General features: G+C 23.7%; 1 protein-coding gene across 1 annotated transcript in view; it reads left to right on the forward strand.

The window, feature by feature from the left end:
• Nucleotides 1-10,019: 10,019 nt before the first annotated feature.
• The window catches only part of LOC105369037 (beta-arrestin-1-like), a 31,549-nt gene continuing 22,174 nt past the window's right edge, over nucleotides 10,020-19,394 (forward strand). Inside the window, exons 1-2 of the mRNA XM_011508279.1 lie at nucleotides 10,020-10,091; nucleotides 10,282-10,434. Of these exons, the coding sequence (XP_011506581.1) occupies nucleotides 10,336-10,434 (99 nt within the window). The 5' untranslated portion in view covers nucleotides 10,020-10,091; nucleotides 10,282-10,335. The remainder of the gene's footprint in view (nucleotides 10,092-10,281; nucleotides 10,435-19,394) is intronic.

Genomic DNA, 19,394 nt, shown 5'->3' on the forward strand with positions numbered 1-19,394 from the left:
AAATTCTCACGAAATTTTATATAATTAATACAATTAGAATTAAAACAAAAATAAAATATTTTAATTAAATAATGATATTAATCTATTACCGACACAAATAAAAAACTTTGAATTGTAAATTGTTTATAAGATTAAAATATTCCATTAATAATATGTCTACTATTTTTAAAAAGTCGATTTATATTTCCTCGATTCACACTAACACATTTATGTAACAAATTAAGATAATATTGATGATTTGCAATACGAATTTCAAGCAACAAAAAATAAAAAATCATCCTTTAAATTAACAGAGTGTATATAATCAGCCATTTTTTCTATAAAATTATTATTTATTCATAAAATTTATTGATGAAAATGTATTAAATATTTTATATTGTAGATATGAAAAAAAATTCGTCATTAAAATTTCAATCCTATTGATAAAATTAAGCACTGAACTGATTACTAAAATTCTATACTTCTGTGCTTCTATAATTTACAATCTTAACGAACTTAATGTATCTTCGTTCGACTGTCAGATAGTTGATCAAATTTGAATAAAAACATGTACTTTTCAAAACATTGTACAAGAAATATGATATTGATAATAAAATATATAATCTGTGAATATATAAATTATCCTCAACTACCAATAATTCCAATAAGAAATATTAAAATATATTAAATACCAATATCATTACCGATAATACAACTTTATTGATATAATAACATAATATTATAATATAATATTTATAATACAACAGTTTTATTTTAATCAATCTATATGTTTTTTTCTTCCGCAATAATATTTAAATTATATATATATATATATATATATATATATATATTAGACATTACCTAGTTAAAATGTTTATAAATAATATATATAATATATAAATTTTTGAAAAATAATCCAATTTATAATATAAAAAAACTATAAAAATCTATCGGAATAAAACGTATATACTAAAAAGGATAATCAGTAAACAATCAATAATTTAAATTTAAATTTTCATTAATATTTTATATATTTTTCAATATTTGCTTTAAACACACACGCGCGGGCGCGTACGCACGCACCAATTAATGTATGTTTTGTAAAAAATTTTAAAATAAAATAATTGATAATGTTTCTGTCATTACATTATTAAGCAAATGGTACATTTAATAATAGAAATATAATTTTAATTAATAATTTCAATTGTAAATATATAATTTTATAAATATATATCACACTATTGGCTATATATAAACCAGTTATAATAAATGTATTCATGTAGATATAAATTAAATATTAATAGACACTCGTTACGTATTAATATAATTAATGAAGAACATTTATGAATATCTTAAAATTCAATTATTATTTCCTTCATTACCAAAATACGTTGCGTGAACGTTATTGACTTCAAACAACTTAAAGAAGAACAAAATATTATTATAATAATTAATAAATTCTACTGCATTAGAAAAAGTTGAATAGATAGAAAGTCGTTAATTATTTATGAGAACATATAATTTCATATTTATTAAAAAGATAACACTTCTAAAGTATAATTAAAAATATTAAAATATTCAACAACAATTTAATACATTCGATTAATAAACTAATATATTATAATTGTCAGCCTCTACTTCCTCTGATTTTTTCAATATCAAGGAAGTAAATTACTTTTCAAATCTTTTTATTTCATCTTTAATAAATATTAAATAATTATTAATTTCTCTCTATAATTTGTATGTTATAATTTTAATTGAAAATTCAGCAAAATTTAGCGTTTACATATTCATTATGCTCTATGAATTAATTAATCTTATATATTTTATACCATTTATTGTAATATAAGTTATTAAAAATAAAACGTGTCTTTTTATAAAACTGAGTAAAGAAAATTAATATAAACTAAATGATTTTTAAAGGTACAGCGTTTCTTATTTTATTTAATATTCTGTATACGATAAATCTAGATTATTATTTCATAACATTGTAGTATACATTAATCTATATTATAAGTAAAATATATTTCTTCCACGTATTTACCTAAATAATACCAATAAACTTATATTAAAATGTGTATAATAAATTATTTCACATACTAAATTCTTTAACATTACACAACTTAAAATGATAACAATTTTCATAAATTTTAATTAATTTTTATATTTTTTATATACTTTTAAACATTTATGTTAAAATATAGAAATTATTAATATAAATACTTCTGAAATTGAATATAAAAACTCCTGAATCACAATACTGTTAATTAGAGTTGGAATAACTGTAATACGACTCGTACAAGATAATGAAATGAAGCTGTCAGATTACAAAAATTACTGTGATAAAATTATTACTGCCTACACAAAGTCATATAACTATTTAAGAATATTAAATTTTTTAATTGTTAAATATTCAGATTTCAGTTAAGAAATAAAAGGAATATTCAGATTTAATAATTAACACATATTATACTCTATATTAATCAGTTCTCGAAATAACATTCCTATAAAATAGATAAATAAACTTTTCTTAACAGCACAAATAAAAGAAATTGACAAACCACATGTTTTATACTTATAATTCATATAGACTTCAAAATTTATGAAATTATTTATCAAAACATGGCATTTAAACCTTTTATTTATATTTTGGTATGCGTATAATAAGTTTCAGATTAAAAATATTCTATGATATTCAAAATTATAATGTATGAAAATCATAGTCCAGCATAAACGTTTTGTCTATAGTAAATCGATGTCTCCTAAGATACTAAATTTACCACAAATTAAATGTGCGTACTTTTCTTTTATATTCGAGAATTATATTTATGAATTTTAAATAATCATAATAGAATATAATGCACAAGAACTTCAAAAGATAATCATATTTATTAATAAATGTAATAAAATACTTATTTAAATTATTAATTTACAATTTTAATTGGGATTTAGTATATATAAATTAGCCATAGTACTCATATTATTGGTCAAATGTCACTTGTAAATACTTTAAGATCCTGGCAGTTATTCAATTACAAATGCGTTTTCAATTATCAACGTACAAATGCGTAGAAGAGAAGTAAAATAGAGAAAAGTTATTTACCGGGGAAAAAAAAAACTATAAATATAAATAGATCATAGTGCATTTGGTTTTATCTTATCCATCAAAGTAGACATTAATTTATAATAAAACATTTAATGTTACAACAATTAATGGTAGTAATAAAACTGCAGTAATATAAAGACTTATTTGTGATGATATATCATACTGGATTTAATAATATAAAGTAGAAAATTGCAACAATTGGAGTAAGTTTCTTTTTCAATAATTAGTTTATTACTTTAACAGATTCAATTGTTTTCACACTAATTTATTTAATTTCAACTATAATTTGAATTTCTCGATTCTTTTACTACTAATGATTTTATGTCAACTTTAAGTATTGTAAAAACTATACTGCAACTATTGATTTATTAACACTTATTAATTAATTATTGTAATTTATTATTTAGTATGATAATTAATTGTTTGATAGTATTTGTTATTACTTATTTATTGTTATACTTATTAATAGTTATTATTGACATTGAAACGACTATAGTTTAACGATAATTAAAAATTAATTATTTTCACTTTTAACATAAAAGTAAAATATTTCTTTTGAAAATTTTTTTTAACATAGTATCAGTCGATAATATCTAATATATTTAATTTTATTACAAAAATTAATCTCTCTACTATGATAATTAATGTATGACTTAAGACGAAAACCAATAAAGAATTTTTAATCATTTGGATCTTTTAATTCTATTATATAATCTCAAATATCTGTATTATCAATTAAATTTATATATAAATTAACTATGAAAATCTTTAGTTCTATTCCAAAATATTAAAATATTCATAAAAATTATTCTATTGATACCTAATTTTACGTAATATTTATAACACAGAATATTTATTTACAATATCTATAAAATTCAACAAGTATAAAAAACGACTCGATATAAATTAAATTTAATAGTACATTATTTAAAATAAGTTGCATTTACTGAAATTGATTAAAATAATATTCATTGTATCTAGATTAAATAAGTCCAGTTATTGACATATAATAAGTCTTATTATATATATAAGTTTTAAATAAAAATGATACATTCATAATTTGAAGAAATATTTTAATTAATTATTTTTAAAACAATTAATTACGTATTATCAAAAAAATAAAAAAACTGAATCAGTTTTATTTGTAATTTATAGGAAATAAAATAATAATGTTATTCCAAAATTAAATAGTTTACTACATTCTACCTCTCTCTCTCTCTCTCTCTCTCTCTCTCTCTTCTTCTTCGCAAACTACCTATGCCTCTATTTTACTACTAAAAAAATTTTTATTGCATACATAAGATATGAAGTGTAACTATGGATTCCATTAATAGCTTAAAGAAATAAATAGAATAAATTATAAAGTTAAACTCTGTACAAATTGCAAAAAAAAAAAAAAAAAAAAAAATTACGATATATAAAAATAGATAGATTGCTATTTGTTTGTAATTTTTAGTCGTAACCGTCAAAAATGATGGTAATGGAAAAACTCTTTTTGCATAAATGTATTGAATCTGGATTGTGATATCTTTATTGTTTTTATTTTTTTTTTGCATTTTTATTTAGTAAATTTAATTCATCATTCTTCTCGTCCATCACAAAAACTACATATTTATAAGTAAAATTCTTCGCTTGTCAAACTTCTTGCCAGTGATCCATATAGGATATGACAAATAAAACGAAAATGTTTCCACCGTCCAATAATGTAATGTCCAGGCATGAGGATAAGGTCCAATTCAGGTTTATAAAGTCTACATTAAAATTCTCGCCCACAAAACTGTCCTTTAATAATACTGAAGATAGAAGTATTCGAGTATCATATTTTAACTTGTCCAAACTTCACCTTTAATCTATTAATTTACATAGTTTAAATATATACGAGTAAGGATAGTTTACCTTGTTATACCATATATATGTAACTCAATTATAATGTTTTACATAAGCTAATCAAAATAAATGTAACCATTTCATAATTAAAAGAAATTGTCTTATGAAAACATTGCTGAATATCTTTCAATATCACAAATCATTTTCACATTTTTTTTTTTTATAGTATATTGATTATAATACACCATTATATAGTTCGTTAGATTATCGATTTATTGGGTGATGAATATATCGCAGGCATACATAATTACATTTCATAGGACTTAAATATAAATAAACTAAGAGCAATAACTTAAATGCATAATTTAAACATAAACATGGATTACGACTACGATAATAACTGTCATTTGTAACATCTCAGCTCATCTTCATTCGTATTAATATAACTAATTACATAATTATACCATCCAAAAGTCTAACAATATCAAGTCTCTTAATTAAGATCCATAATTTATATATTGACATTCTACGTTATTCAAAATAGTTATTCCAAACTATAACTGAAAAATCAACTAGTAAAATTCTTAATAACGAAATAATTTTCTTGTTTTTTAAATGAATTAAAAATTAAGAAATTTTATTGATTTATCTATCATATGAAGATCATTGAATACGAATTAAAAATTTTATGTTGAATTATAAAATATAATTAGTTGTTTCGTATATATATATATATATATATATATATATATATACAATGAAATTCTTTTGAAATTTTATAAAGACATGGTATTGTGAATTCAAATTATATACATTAAAATACTCCTCTTCAAAATAAAAAATTGATATAAAATAAAAAATGAATTGATATAAAAAATATAGAAAAAAGCAACAGAATAACTAAAGATATTTACACCTAAAATTGGTCCTTTCACATGTAATGCGAATTATTTCGAATTAAGTAACGGACTTGTAAAGTAATGACTAGAAATTCAGATTTCTATTCATCTAGACTTTAATGTTTTAAAAAAAAAAGTGATTGTTTGGTTAATATGCCATGCTGTTTCGTCCTAAATGTAGTAGAGTTAAATTTATTCCTAAACTCAAGTAAAAGTTATTCTTACAAGTTATTTTATATATTGATATTATTGTAATTATTGTTCTTATCGTTGTTTTTCATATTATTCTGTTATTGTTGTTATTATTATATACTATGAAGCAACATTGTTGTAACGGTATTGTAAACAATGGTTGATATTTATAAATTACAGATCATTCTTGAAATTATAAATACTATTAAGCATTAATTAGATAAAAATTTTAAGTTTGCTTTATTTAATCGTATTTTATCTTGGTTTACTTAAATTTTCAAAAACTAATCTTATAAATCCAGCACATTAACTAGGGTGTAAATAAATACAATTCTAATCAAGTGAAGTGTTTTAAAGTATTTTAAATTGTACTAAAGTATTTTAAAATATTTTCATTGGCGTATGACCCGGTCGTGCTGAATATAATACCGATGAACATTTCACCAAAATGAAGGCATAGCACACCTACGCGCTGTAATCATTTAAATTCATGTAAATATATAATAGAACATAATAAAAGTTGCCGAAAGAAAATTATTTTAATAAGAAAAATATTTCCTTTTTACAAAATCGGGTCAAAATAATTGCAATACTTCTGTTTGGAAATTATAAATAAATCACAACGACATATTATTATTTTTTTTATTTCTTATTTTTTATAATTTATTATATAATATAAAGAGGACTTTAGTTGCGAGAATTTATTAAACATATTAAATTTTGAATTTATTTTAATTATTTATAACGATATATTATATTTTAAATATTTTCAACAATAATGAGAGAACTACTAATTTTATTATTTTTTACAGTAACTTTGTATTCTTATGTGCATCCGACCAAATTTATATTGGTATCAATTCTTCGTAAACTAATTTAAATAATGTTTAATTTAATTAAATAACAGATATGTAGTATAGGTAATCTATTCTAATTTAATTACTTAAATGATAGACTATTAATAGTAAATCCATTAATGTAAATGATAATTTTACAGCTATTTTAATTCGATAAATTACTTCAAATAATGTATTGTAATTAATATACTCGACAATTTCAAGATAACTATTACTATTATATTATAAATAATTATTTAATTACATAGTGATAAAGGAAGATATGCATTAACAATATATGTTTTTTTTTACAGGAAATTAGAAATAAATAGATCAAGCGAATCAGATTCCAGCTGTATATACAGTCAACGGTAAACTTTTTTTTATATATTCTAGTTTACTATGTATTGTAACTTATTTCTTCCTTCTTTATTTAAAGTTAAAAATTTACGATTTTAAAATTAGTTTATATATATAAATTGCCATTGCTCCGATTTCAGCAATTAAAAAAAAAAAAAAATACAATAGATAACTTTCTATATATTTAATTATACAGTTTTATATTAATATTTGCTAAATTTATTAGTTTATCACGAAAATTCATAAATAATTAATAGTAATACATGACAATTCTTTCAACTTTTATAAACAGTAAAAACATACGATATAATAGCTTACAAATGTTTATGTATAATATACATTATTTTAGTCCAATGTATTTTACCTTTGATATTTCACAAAATATTTTTAAAAATTGTAATAATACTCTTATAATCTCACTTGCCAATCTTCCTTCATAACATCTCAGATAATGCATATGCAATGTTATAGTATGAGCTTTCATAATTCTAATTGTAACTTTTATATAATTTAATTAAAAAGCTAATAATAGTTAGTTATATTTCTTTAACTGTTATTTTTTCATGAACTCTGAAATACAAAAAGTACTTGTGAACAGTTAATTAAATATTTTTATATCATTATCATTATTTATATCAAACGGAAATATTTATTAAAATGATTCCTTCATATAAAACTTCATTTTTATATGAATTTTATATTTATTAACATTTCTATAATATCGAATGTAAAATAAATATTACTTCTATACTTTGGCATATTTGTAAAAATAAATTGGCTATATTCGTTAAAATTACATTTTAATCTAAATGAGAGAAATTAACCGAATTCCTATGTAAGAAATACTTGTGAAATATGATTTTTATATATTTAAATTTCCATCGTTGTAAAGATTCAGTTGTTTGAAAAAAATTTAACGAACAGCTTAGCTTCAAATATATATAATAGCAGTTAAATTGGTTCATTTGTTTATTTTACTTAAGCATAATTATAAAAATTTGTCATTATAACGATAAGTAGAATAATGTTTACTATTTAATATTTTTTCTTTAACAATTATTTTCATATTAACAAAATTTTTTATTTTAAATTAGACACACACATATATGTATATATATATATATATATATATATATATATATAAATAGTGTAAAGAAACATTTTTTTTAAGAATATCATTCATCTGTCTTAAAAATCATTAGATATATTATAATGTCTTTACATTGTATTAAAATATTTGTTTGAAATTTAGAATAAATAAGCAATAATCTTTATTGAAAATACTCGGTGAACATTATAAAGAAAAATATTTGTAATAAACGTAAAGTTATAGAATATTTCTTAATGAATAAAGTTTTTATATTACGAATAACGTCCGAAACAATAAGAAATGCAAATATTATGTCACAAAACATTAAATATCATTAATCTAAACTTACTTTACTAAAATCTACTTCATCAGGTTTTAGAAGGTACAACTTAATGAATACAATAGTAGTTTCATAATGGTAATACCGAAGTTGGGTATTACACCTATCGTATAGTACATTGACTTTAAAAGCTTATAAGTTCAAAAACACATCCAAAGTCTTATATTAATATTTTCTTGAAAAGTTAAATATGTAATTAATTACAAGTGATAATTTAATACATTGAAATTCTTAAATTTTTAATATGAATATTAATTATGATATTAAACTTTCCTAAAATCCAAATTTAATTATAATTCAAAATTTTTATTAAATTTAACGATTATAAGTATAGTTTTTTTTTTTTTTTTACTAATATCGAAATTATTTTCAACGTCCCTTTATGGATAAAAATTAAAAGACTTGATAGTTCTAATATATAAACGCGAATTATTAATTAGGACTATTATATCAAATACCAGTAGCTGAAATTTAGAAAATGATTGATGAAAGTAACATGATTGTGAGATCGTGATTACAGTAAGATTAAATTTTTCAAAGAGAATATTTATTCAAATAATGGTAATTCAATATTTCAATGCCAATATAATAATAAAGAAATGATTATACGACGTGAATTAATGAATACGAATTCTAGATGCATTAAACATTTTAATATAAATATATCGACAAATTATGAAATACAAAATATATATAATCTTGATTAATTCGTTATGAATTTATCTGATAGAGTAATTACTAATAATAATGGCATTTATAAATGACAATTTTAATCATTAATGTTTCCGACAATAGAAAATAAATGTATAATACTTTAAATTGTACGAATTAACCCGAGGAAAATATTTTGATTTGTGACGTATGTAAAGGTGTCTAATTATACTTTATACATCTAAATTGTTCCATGTTGAATATTGATATCTCAACATCAACACAAATCAATAAATATACTGAAATTCTATTACCTAAACACGTGCAATATTTGAATCATATATATGCCAAAAAACTTTCGTTAAAAGAGATAATTTTAAAAACGAAAACTCCTTTATGCCGACTATTATTTTAGATATATTTCAATTTTTTGTCTTATATATTTATGTTTAAGATATTACGCACTAATTCATTGTTGCATTTAATTTCAAAATCAACTTCATAAGAATTTAATATATTATACGTAAAAATGAAAAAAGAATAAAGTATCTGAATATTGAATGGTATATCGTATTTCGTATAATATCGTCTTTGGAATAATTGATAATGAAACTATTAATGCAAGTATTTTAATAGAAAGTATAATCAAGTTAATTTAATAATTTTCATGAGCAGAGCATTCAAGAAGTCATCTCAAAATGGCAAACTCACCCTATACTTAGCTAGTCGAGATCTCATTGTCACTGATGGAAAAATCGATAAAATTCAAGGTGTTATACTGATTGATCCTGAAATTCTTCAAGACAAAAAGGTATATCTCGCTCTGTTACATGCAACTTCATCAATATCCAAAATAAAAATATATATATGTGCGCGTGTGCGTGTGCCTGTGTGTGTCTGTGTGTGTGTGTACCTCTCTCTCTCTCTCTCTCTCTGTGTGTGTGTGTGTGTGTGTGTGTGTGTGTGTGTGTGTGTACATAAATAAATGTATTGTGTTGTAGGTCTATGGACAGGTGACATTGACTTTTCGTTACGGCAGAGAAGACGAAGAAGTAATGGGATTGAAATTTTGTAATGAGGCCATTATGTCTCTTGCTCAACTTTATCCACCTTATTATCCAGGTGATCGCCAAGAGCTTACCACTCCATTTCAGGTTAGTGTAATTATACTTTAAATTAACTAGAACTTTTTTAATTTAAAGGCGTATTTATTAATATTTTTATCAAAAAGGCCATTACAAATTTTTTATCGGAAAATTATACAAATGCCATTAATAAAAAAGAAATATCCCTAATACTAATAGACAATTTGCAATTCTACACTAGAATATTAAGAATTGTTCGTGACTTTGAATGTAAGTACACACACTTAGAGTTATTATACATGTTCATGTAAGCGTAGTATAAATTTAATTCAACATTGTATTACAATGGAGTCATCAAGCGATATTAAATCTATTAAAATATTGAATATCCAATTTGTAAATTATATTATTTAAATGATAGTACATAAAATTGATGACCAACCAGATGATAAAAACGATTGCGACTTTTCCATTACAAAACCAATTTTCAAACACGATAAGATGTAAACGCATATGATAAAACTGAAATTTCTAGACGATTAAATTTTTAAAATATATAATAATTATAACTATATATATATATATATATATAAATATATATATATATAGACTTATAATACAATTATTAAAACTTGGCATTGATCGTATAACCAAGATGTTCTCATTTCTTAATTTCCTGCTATTACTTTATCAATTATTTTATATTTGTATGAAAATAATTTCCAATATTACAAATATTATTCGTACTTATAGTATTTATAATAGAGCTATGACAGAATAAAATTACAATTTAACGGTAAACGATAAAGAAAAAAAATACAAAAATTACTTTAAATTAATTTCTTTTAATTTATTTTACAATTATACGAGGATTGATTTTTTTTTTTTTTTCAATAATAAAAATGATTATATAAAACATATAAAACAATTCGAATTCTTACCCAAAATTACTACGTAATTTAATCATTAATTTGCAAGCTCTAATATAATTGAATTTGATGTTTACAAAAACAATTTTTCAACTTTGTAAAATCTACGATATGGTAAAAAAATCTTTAATGAGAATTAAAATTTGAATGTAAAATTTTATCACTTATAGTAAAGCTTTTGAATATCTGTCAGAATTGATCTTATAAGATAATTATTTTTCTGATATTTTAATTATTTTATTGTTCTATAATCAAACTACTTGTCTTATTTTCTGTCATTATCATATTAAAACATACATTCCACTTGATTTTTCCAAGACTTTATTCGTATTTAAAAATTATGTTAACTTACTTGACTAGCAATATAAAATTATAAATATAGTTCTTAATGTTTAACTATAAACTACTATTATTGCCCATATTTTAAAGCGATTTGTCACTATAAAGGCATTTTTGCAATTCGAATTAATTAAAACGTTAGAGCAATTTACAAATAACTAAGACATTTTATTTCCCTTAATTGCGGTGCTGTGTATGTTTTTATCATTTCATATATTAATTTGTTGGCATTATTTTCATAAGAGCAAATATTTAAATCAATTAAAATTCTTTGTATTGTCCAATTATTTTAATAGTAATTTTACACGATACCGTTTGGCAATAGGAATTTTTTATTAACATGCATAAGATTTATCAGCAAAGTATCAGAAGAAAGGTTTTACCGTAAATACTGGCGTTTTTACAAGATTAAAAGAAAAAAGTCAGGCATCCTTATAAAGTATTAAAAAAAAAAAAAGAAAAAACAAATTTTTCTTTTACATAATTAATCATTACGAAAGATTAAAGTTTTGTCTTTATTTATTCAATGACAAAACAAATTTTTTACTTAACCTATAAGCATTTAACCAATCAAAAACTTATAACACGCAATTTATAATTTATATTTCTAAATTAGTCATTCGCTCAATGTTTTAAATATCCAATTTTTAAGTTTAGTGATTTTTTTTTTTTTTTAAATAACATACAATGCCCTACTACCACACCAATTATATATAATTGTCGAAAACAAGTGGAAAAGATTTTTAGTCGAATATCTCAAATAAAATAATATACTCAATTTGAAGATATAAAGTTTAATAATACTTTATTGGAACACGAGTCATGCGACTATATCATATGAATAACGCGAATCGTGATTGCAAGTAAACTTATTTAATAAAATTATTTAATAGATTATTATTAAACTAACTAAATATTATTAAAATTAGTCTTGCTCGCAAGTCGCATTCAATAATAATTTTCCATTTGACGGTAAATTATTTCAAGCGTAAAATCACATTTACGAGAACATATCCATCAATACGTAAATTTTCTTGCAGTTATTATTAGAAGCGAGTAAATCCACATTTTCATTCGGTTATTATTTAAACTATTTTTATTGGAATACTCGCTCCTGATTCATGCTGCTTTATTTTTAGATTATTATATGTAACAGTGTATGCTGCATTTGACATTGTCCACAATATTTCCAACCATAATCCATCAACCAGAATAACCAGACCATGTAATTGCAATAAAGTTGAAAAATAGAATTCAAGATATTTGCTCGGACCCTTACGGTAAGTAGCTTTCGTGTAAATTAAATAATGGCAATTGAAATGGAGCTCACGAGAACATTGAAGTTCAAGTACTGAAATCGGCTGACAGCCCTTGATTAGCAACTCGCAGCTCCACATTCAAATAATGGCTATCAATTACCAAATAAATAAAGCACTCTCGGAGTAAAAGCGAGAGCACGCATACTCGGACGAATGCCGTTTCGGTAACGAATCTACCCGTTCGCGCCGACAGCCTTATCGAATCGCTTCTCTCGGTTCCCACTTAACCAATCCCTCTCTACCCCCCCCCTACTCCCCCAACCCCGCCATCGCCCAAGAAAATTAGCAATTTCACGGAAAAAAAAAAATAATAATAATACTCTCCTGCAAAGTTTATCTTACATTTTCAGGGGCGCGCATCAGCTTAGCAAGTATAATAATTATTATAATAGTAGAACGATATAATAGTGGGGCGCACACGAGGATGGGGAGGGAGGATTGCCGTGGCGCCAATAACCAGCCCGACAATACGCTACATTTAGCGCCGAGACCATGCGATCTCGGACGTATGAGGGGCGGGTGCGTGGGTGCTATGGGAATATGATATCATCGATGAAAGAGGAGGGAGAGGGAGGATTGAGTAGCCGAGAACGGGTATGGAATAGGTACTTGTGAAGTGCATCGTTGACTACTACGAGTGGACATTCCCCAGTTCCCTGGCTCTATTAACGCATCTTGCACAACGAATATCCACTTGCTTGTTTACGCGAGTACGCCTCCATCTTTGTACCACTCGTGTATGAAAGCACTCCATTACCAAGTTTTGCCTGCGCAGCGATGCAAGAGCCATGCGTGATCGACTCCCTCCTCGAAACATATCTTGACTCCAACGATCCAATTAACTCACTTTCTCCCATATCAATTGATTATTAAATAATGGCTCTTCGACTCTAAAATTCCCCTCCTCTTTTGTTTTTGTTTTTTTTCTTCTTTTTTTTTTTTTTTTTTTTTTTTTTTTTTTTTGTCTCAATGAGCAAGACTCGTTGGCTCAAGAGTCGTTGATTGTCGTAATCATTGATAAGTCGATATGAAAATAAGTTAATTTTACTTTTTATCTAAATTAGATGCCATCTTTATTAATGCTATCCAATAGCTGACGTTTTAAACGTTTAATGGCTCACGCTCCCTTTTCAGATAGATAAATTAAGTAATAAACTATTCAGGTGAGTCTGAAAATCGTTACATTTAATTGATGAACTTGGTAAAATATTCTTGGTATGGAAATTAAAATGAATCCATTAACATTGTTCACATTAATAATGGAAAATATAATTTAAAATGATCTTTGTCGTTGGGATAGCCATTTTTTATCAATTCATATAAACATTTTGATTTTCTTTGCAATTAAAATGTCAAAACGTTAAAATAATAGGTTACTTATAAGTAGGATTAATAGTCGATTTTACTACTTCATTAGGGTATCCAGTAATATATTTAATGATTGGAATGTCTGTGCTACATCACTGGCAAAACTTCTGCTCGTTGATATTCAAATGAGCTTGATTTACGGATAGAAATAATATTTCTTATTATTCAGAGCAGAAAGAAAGAAAACATATATTTTTTTTTGAAAATATTTTTCATGCATGTATGAAATTTAATAACCATATAATTCAAGAGAAATTATGAGTGTCCATAGTACAATTCCAACTAAAAGAGAAATTATGTACGTGACTATACTACATTTATCGGACTTATTCAAGACTAGGGAATAGAAGAAAATTTTACTTCACATTTGGTAAAATTGTTCTTACTTAAAATAAAAATTGTCCAAATTCATCTATTATTCTCCTTCTAAAATTCTATTTTAAATATTCTTTATGCATATTCCGATAACATATATATCTATATATATATATATATATATATATACATTCCTATATTTGAACCATTTTTACAATAATATTAGTAAATATACAGTAACGAGTGGAATAAAGTTTATTATTTTTCATTTATTTATTTTTCATTTACTCAACTTAGTAGTTATACATCATACAAGTACAAGTTTTTTTTTTTTTTTTTTTTTTTTTTTTTTTTTTTTTTCATTAAATCGTTACAACAGCAGTATGTTCTCTCTTATCATCGAATACGTAAAAATTACTCCAATATGATTTAGATTCTTAAATAGGCCTTATGCTATTTAAATATTGTATTTTTTTTTTTAAATAATACAGAATGTCATGATACACTGTATAAACTTCATCTAATATCCGACGACATTTATCTTTAATTTATCATTAATTTTAAACTATGTCCTATAGTATAAAAATAAATTATCAGTGAAATTGACAGTAATATCAAAATAAACGCTTGAACATTTAAAAAGTTGGTACATTTTATACAAAATTTTGACATCCAAAATAATTGAGCCAAACAGAGAACTGCTCCGAATTATTCAGAAATACGCTCATTTTATAATTATAAACACATGTAAATGTGTGTGCGATGCTGTAGACGCGAATATTCGCAGTGTATTCGTCGATGGTACCAAGCAATTCCCTTAATGTTAGCTTGGCCCCTCATTTCAACAGAAGCTGCATTCGATTAGTCTGCCAACACACGAATGAGTCTTAACACAACATCACATTATGTGTGTGCAATTACATTTTCAAGCATCCAAACATCTATATATCGATCATATGAAAATATAATTATTTATGACCGCGACCTCTGTGCATGTTTATTCAACGCTCTCTCTCTCTCTCTCTCTCTCTCTCTCTCTCACTCGCTGCTGTTGTTTCTTTAAATTAAATCTTTAGACAGTTAATAAGGTGAAAATGTAATTAAAAATATTACACGCTGGGTCATTTTCAATTATTCCGACAAAATTTTACCGCTTAATTAATCGACCGAATGCTCGATATAAAAAACTTTAATAAATTCTAAGGATCAATTTGTCACAATACGAAACTGATTGGGTGCAAATGTTCCAAGTCTTTGCTCACATAAAAACGCCATATCAGATAAACGTCCGAGGTAACTATAAAAAAGCAACTGATTAAGCAATTTAAATGGATACTCAATACTATTTAGTTTATTAGGTGAATCGTGAATAACCACATCTCTCGATTCAGCAATTTGTAGCGACATCTTCGGCTAGGGGCGGCCTTTCCAAAATTTCTCTAACTTGCCACACCTTCCATATATTGCTCATGTTTTCAAGTCTTTTGTACCGAACACTGAAATTTTCAAATTCAGAGGCATTAAAAACTTTGAATTATTTTCTTACGATATGTATACATATTCTTGTAAAACATTGAAACCGAAAAATTATTCGAATTATTAAAAAGAAGCTTTGATAGATATAAAAATTGTGCGTAATAACCGTAACTAAGTGAAGAATTTCAAATAGAATAATTATTATATGTCATAAATAAATACTTTTCTTAAGTACGTTGCTTCAACTACAAAAAAAATCGAATCATCTATATTAATTGCATAAATATAATTATTTAAAATATTGTATTTGATATATTGGTAATTAAGCGCCAAGTATACGAAGCGCAAATGCTTTCTATGAAAAAAAATATATATATATATAAATCTTAATGATTATAAATAATAATAAATAAACTTTTATAAACAATGACGGGAAAAGCATTTGTTAGTCAAGAATATTAAGCTGTCTGTAATAAACTACAAAAAATTTTCAAAGCTCATATTTTACAATTCTTACGCTATTATCTAATGCTTTTGATTAAATGATCTTCATTTTCAATACTACTAAAATGGAAATTGAGCGTCTACATTCCGTTTACTTTGATCTTATAGACGATAGCATCATTTTGATCGAATGTAATTATATTTTCTATGTTAATATCGATATATATTATTAGCTACATGAAAATAAAAAAATTTGAAATACAATTCTTAAATACAGTCGATCTTCCTTGAATTTGTTATGTGTGTGTGTGTGTGTGTTTTTTTTTTTTTTTGTTATATTTTTGTTTATTTTAATCTTTTTCATTAAATATGACCTTGCCTCTGCAATTAATATGCCCTTCTTTTTTCATTTCATTTAAAATTTATTAATACCTATTTTTAAAAAAAATCTCTAGTTAAACGAGTGATAATGAGCCATTTTTACGAAATATAGGAATTTAAGATTATTAAGTCTCCAATAACGGTCATTAAATAACGTAGCATTGTAATTATTATAGAAATTTATAACTTTTTCTCCCTGATAAATGTAATTACTGGATGAAAATAATTTTTCTTTCTGATTCAATGCAATGTTTTCCTTAAATAATTAATATAAAATGATAACTATTTTCAATGATAATATTCATGAATATTCGAAACTAATAAGAATATTGAATATGATATGAAATTTAATTTTATAAAACATAATTATTTTATTTCCTTACACCCTAATATATATGCAACTTTCGGCAATATCCGATTGTCTCATATTTCTTAAAATTAATGTCTAATGACTGAAACGACAAAATTGTAAAGAGCCTATTCCAGGAAACTAATTAAAATATTACTACATATTAGAATATCAAACTATGCTGGTTATAGCAAGTATTATAACAATTTTCTTAAAAAAAAAAAAAAAAAAAAAAAAAAAAAAAAAAAACTATACAAGTGTCCAGGTAATATTTCTAATGACATTTACGAAGTTAAATGGCAGCTATTAGCCTCGTTCATAATCTGCAGACATCGATATGTATATTTGTATCTGAGCATATGCACTTTTAGGTATGTACGTGCCAATTTATGTAATTCGTACGATAATATCAGCATGTTTACGAAGTTAATAAAATCTCAAGCTATAATAATAATTTTGCTGCCGTATGACTTAATGACAATTTTTAAAAGAGTATTTATCGTCATAGAAGTACGCGATATGGATATTCTTTCATCTAATTCTAGAAACTTATTCTCATACTGAAAGAAAATCTTTCCATACAATAAAATTAATGGCATAAAATTGATGAAAAGAATAGAAAAATAATTTGGAAGATAAGAAGAGGTAGAGAAAATTATAAATTGAAATTAATTTAATGTATATGTAATGATTTATTTGCAATCATATAGAATAGTTAAACGTAGTCATTATCTCATGATAAATAAAATTCTAATAAAAAAATTCATTAATTCACACTTTTAGACGTAATTAAGGAAATTAGCTATTCTAATTAGTTCCCTAAATTCAATTATTAAATCCGTCAATAAAAAATAAACTGGTATTACTTTAAATACTTGCCTCCATAAATTATATTTTACTGAGATATAAAGCACTGCGTATAAATATATGTAGAACTTAATAAAAATATGTAAAACTTCAAAATTATTATTATTATTATCTAGAATGATAAATTAAAATGATAATTAAAAAATTATTAATGATTGTGTAAGCTGTTGATCTAAAATCCTTTTATATAATATCGTTTGTATAATTTTTAAGTTTAGTGAGATGATGCTTAGGTGGTGATTTTGAAATTTTTAAAAAGCATCATTACTCGAAATTACGAAATTGAAAAACCAATAATTATTATTTTTAGTTAAAAACCTTTGAAAAGTACATCTAATACTTTAATAATATTTTACACGCTACTTTAAGCACCGAAAGCTCAAAATATTAAGAAATATCGCATGTATTTGCATAAAACTTTATTCTACAATTTCAATTACGTAATAAAACTAATATTTTATCTTTTTATTAATATGAAAAATCGATATTATCTAACGATAATAATATATTTATATTTGAAGGGAATTAATTTTATTTAATATTATATTTTGTATTTATCTTGAAATGAGAGCATTAAAAGCTCAGATTTATTATGGCAGCATACATTCAGTGCAACATTTTTTCTCGAAAATTATTCTTACTTATTTCTTATGTCTTTATATCTAAGAAACTTCTCTAGTTTTACTTGAATAAGCTCTTAACTTTCTTCATTAAGTGATCAACGAACAATCTTATTACAATAGAATCAATATTCAAATAAGGAAGATAAATAAAGACCCCTAGTCCTGTCATTTCTTGATAAAAACAAATTTTCTATTTATAATTAAATTGAAAAAGTTATAATTAATATAATACTCTTCTGGTAAAAACCATCTAATGGATTTTTCGTGTATTATGCTTATAATAAAATATTATTATTTATATTAAAATATATTGCATCCAATAAAATTAATATAGATAGTATCGATGAAATGTCTGTATAAACAAAATAATCCAAAGTATATGAATCATAAATTAAATCATTATTATTTATTGTTTTTATCTAGATATTTATTAAATGTAGAAAAATTAATGAAATATTTATTTAATACAGTATTGAATAAATAGAAATTTTATTTTATTTGTCGATACTTTGTACCAACGTATTGTCTTCTTTTTCAAACAGCCTTTAACAATTCATCGTATTCATATTATTCAGATTTAACAATTTTTCAATCATTTGCACAAATATAAAATTTCTAT

This window comes from Ceratosolen solmsi, unplaced genomic scaffold, assembly GCF_000503995.2.
Source record: "Ceratosolen solmsi marchali unplaced genomic scaffold, CerSol_1.0 scaffold1, whole genome shotgun sequence".
Classification (NCBI taxonomy): Eukaryota; Metazoa; Arthropoda; class Insecta; order Hymenoptera; family Agaonidae; genus Ceratosolen; species Ceratosolen solmsi.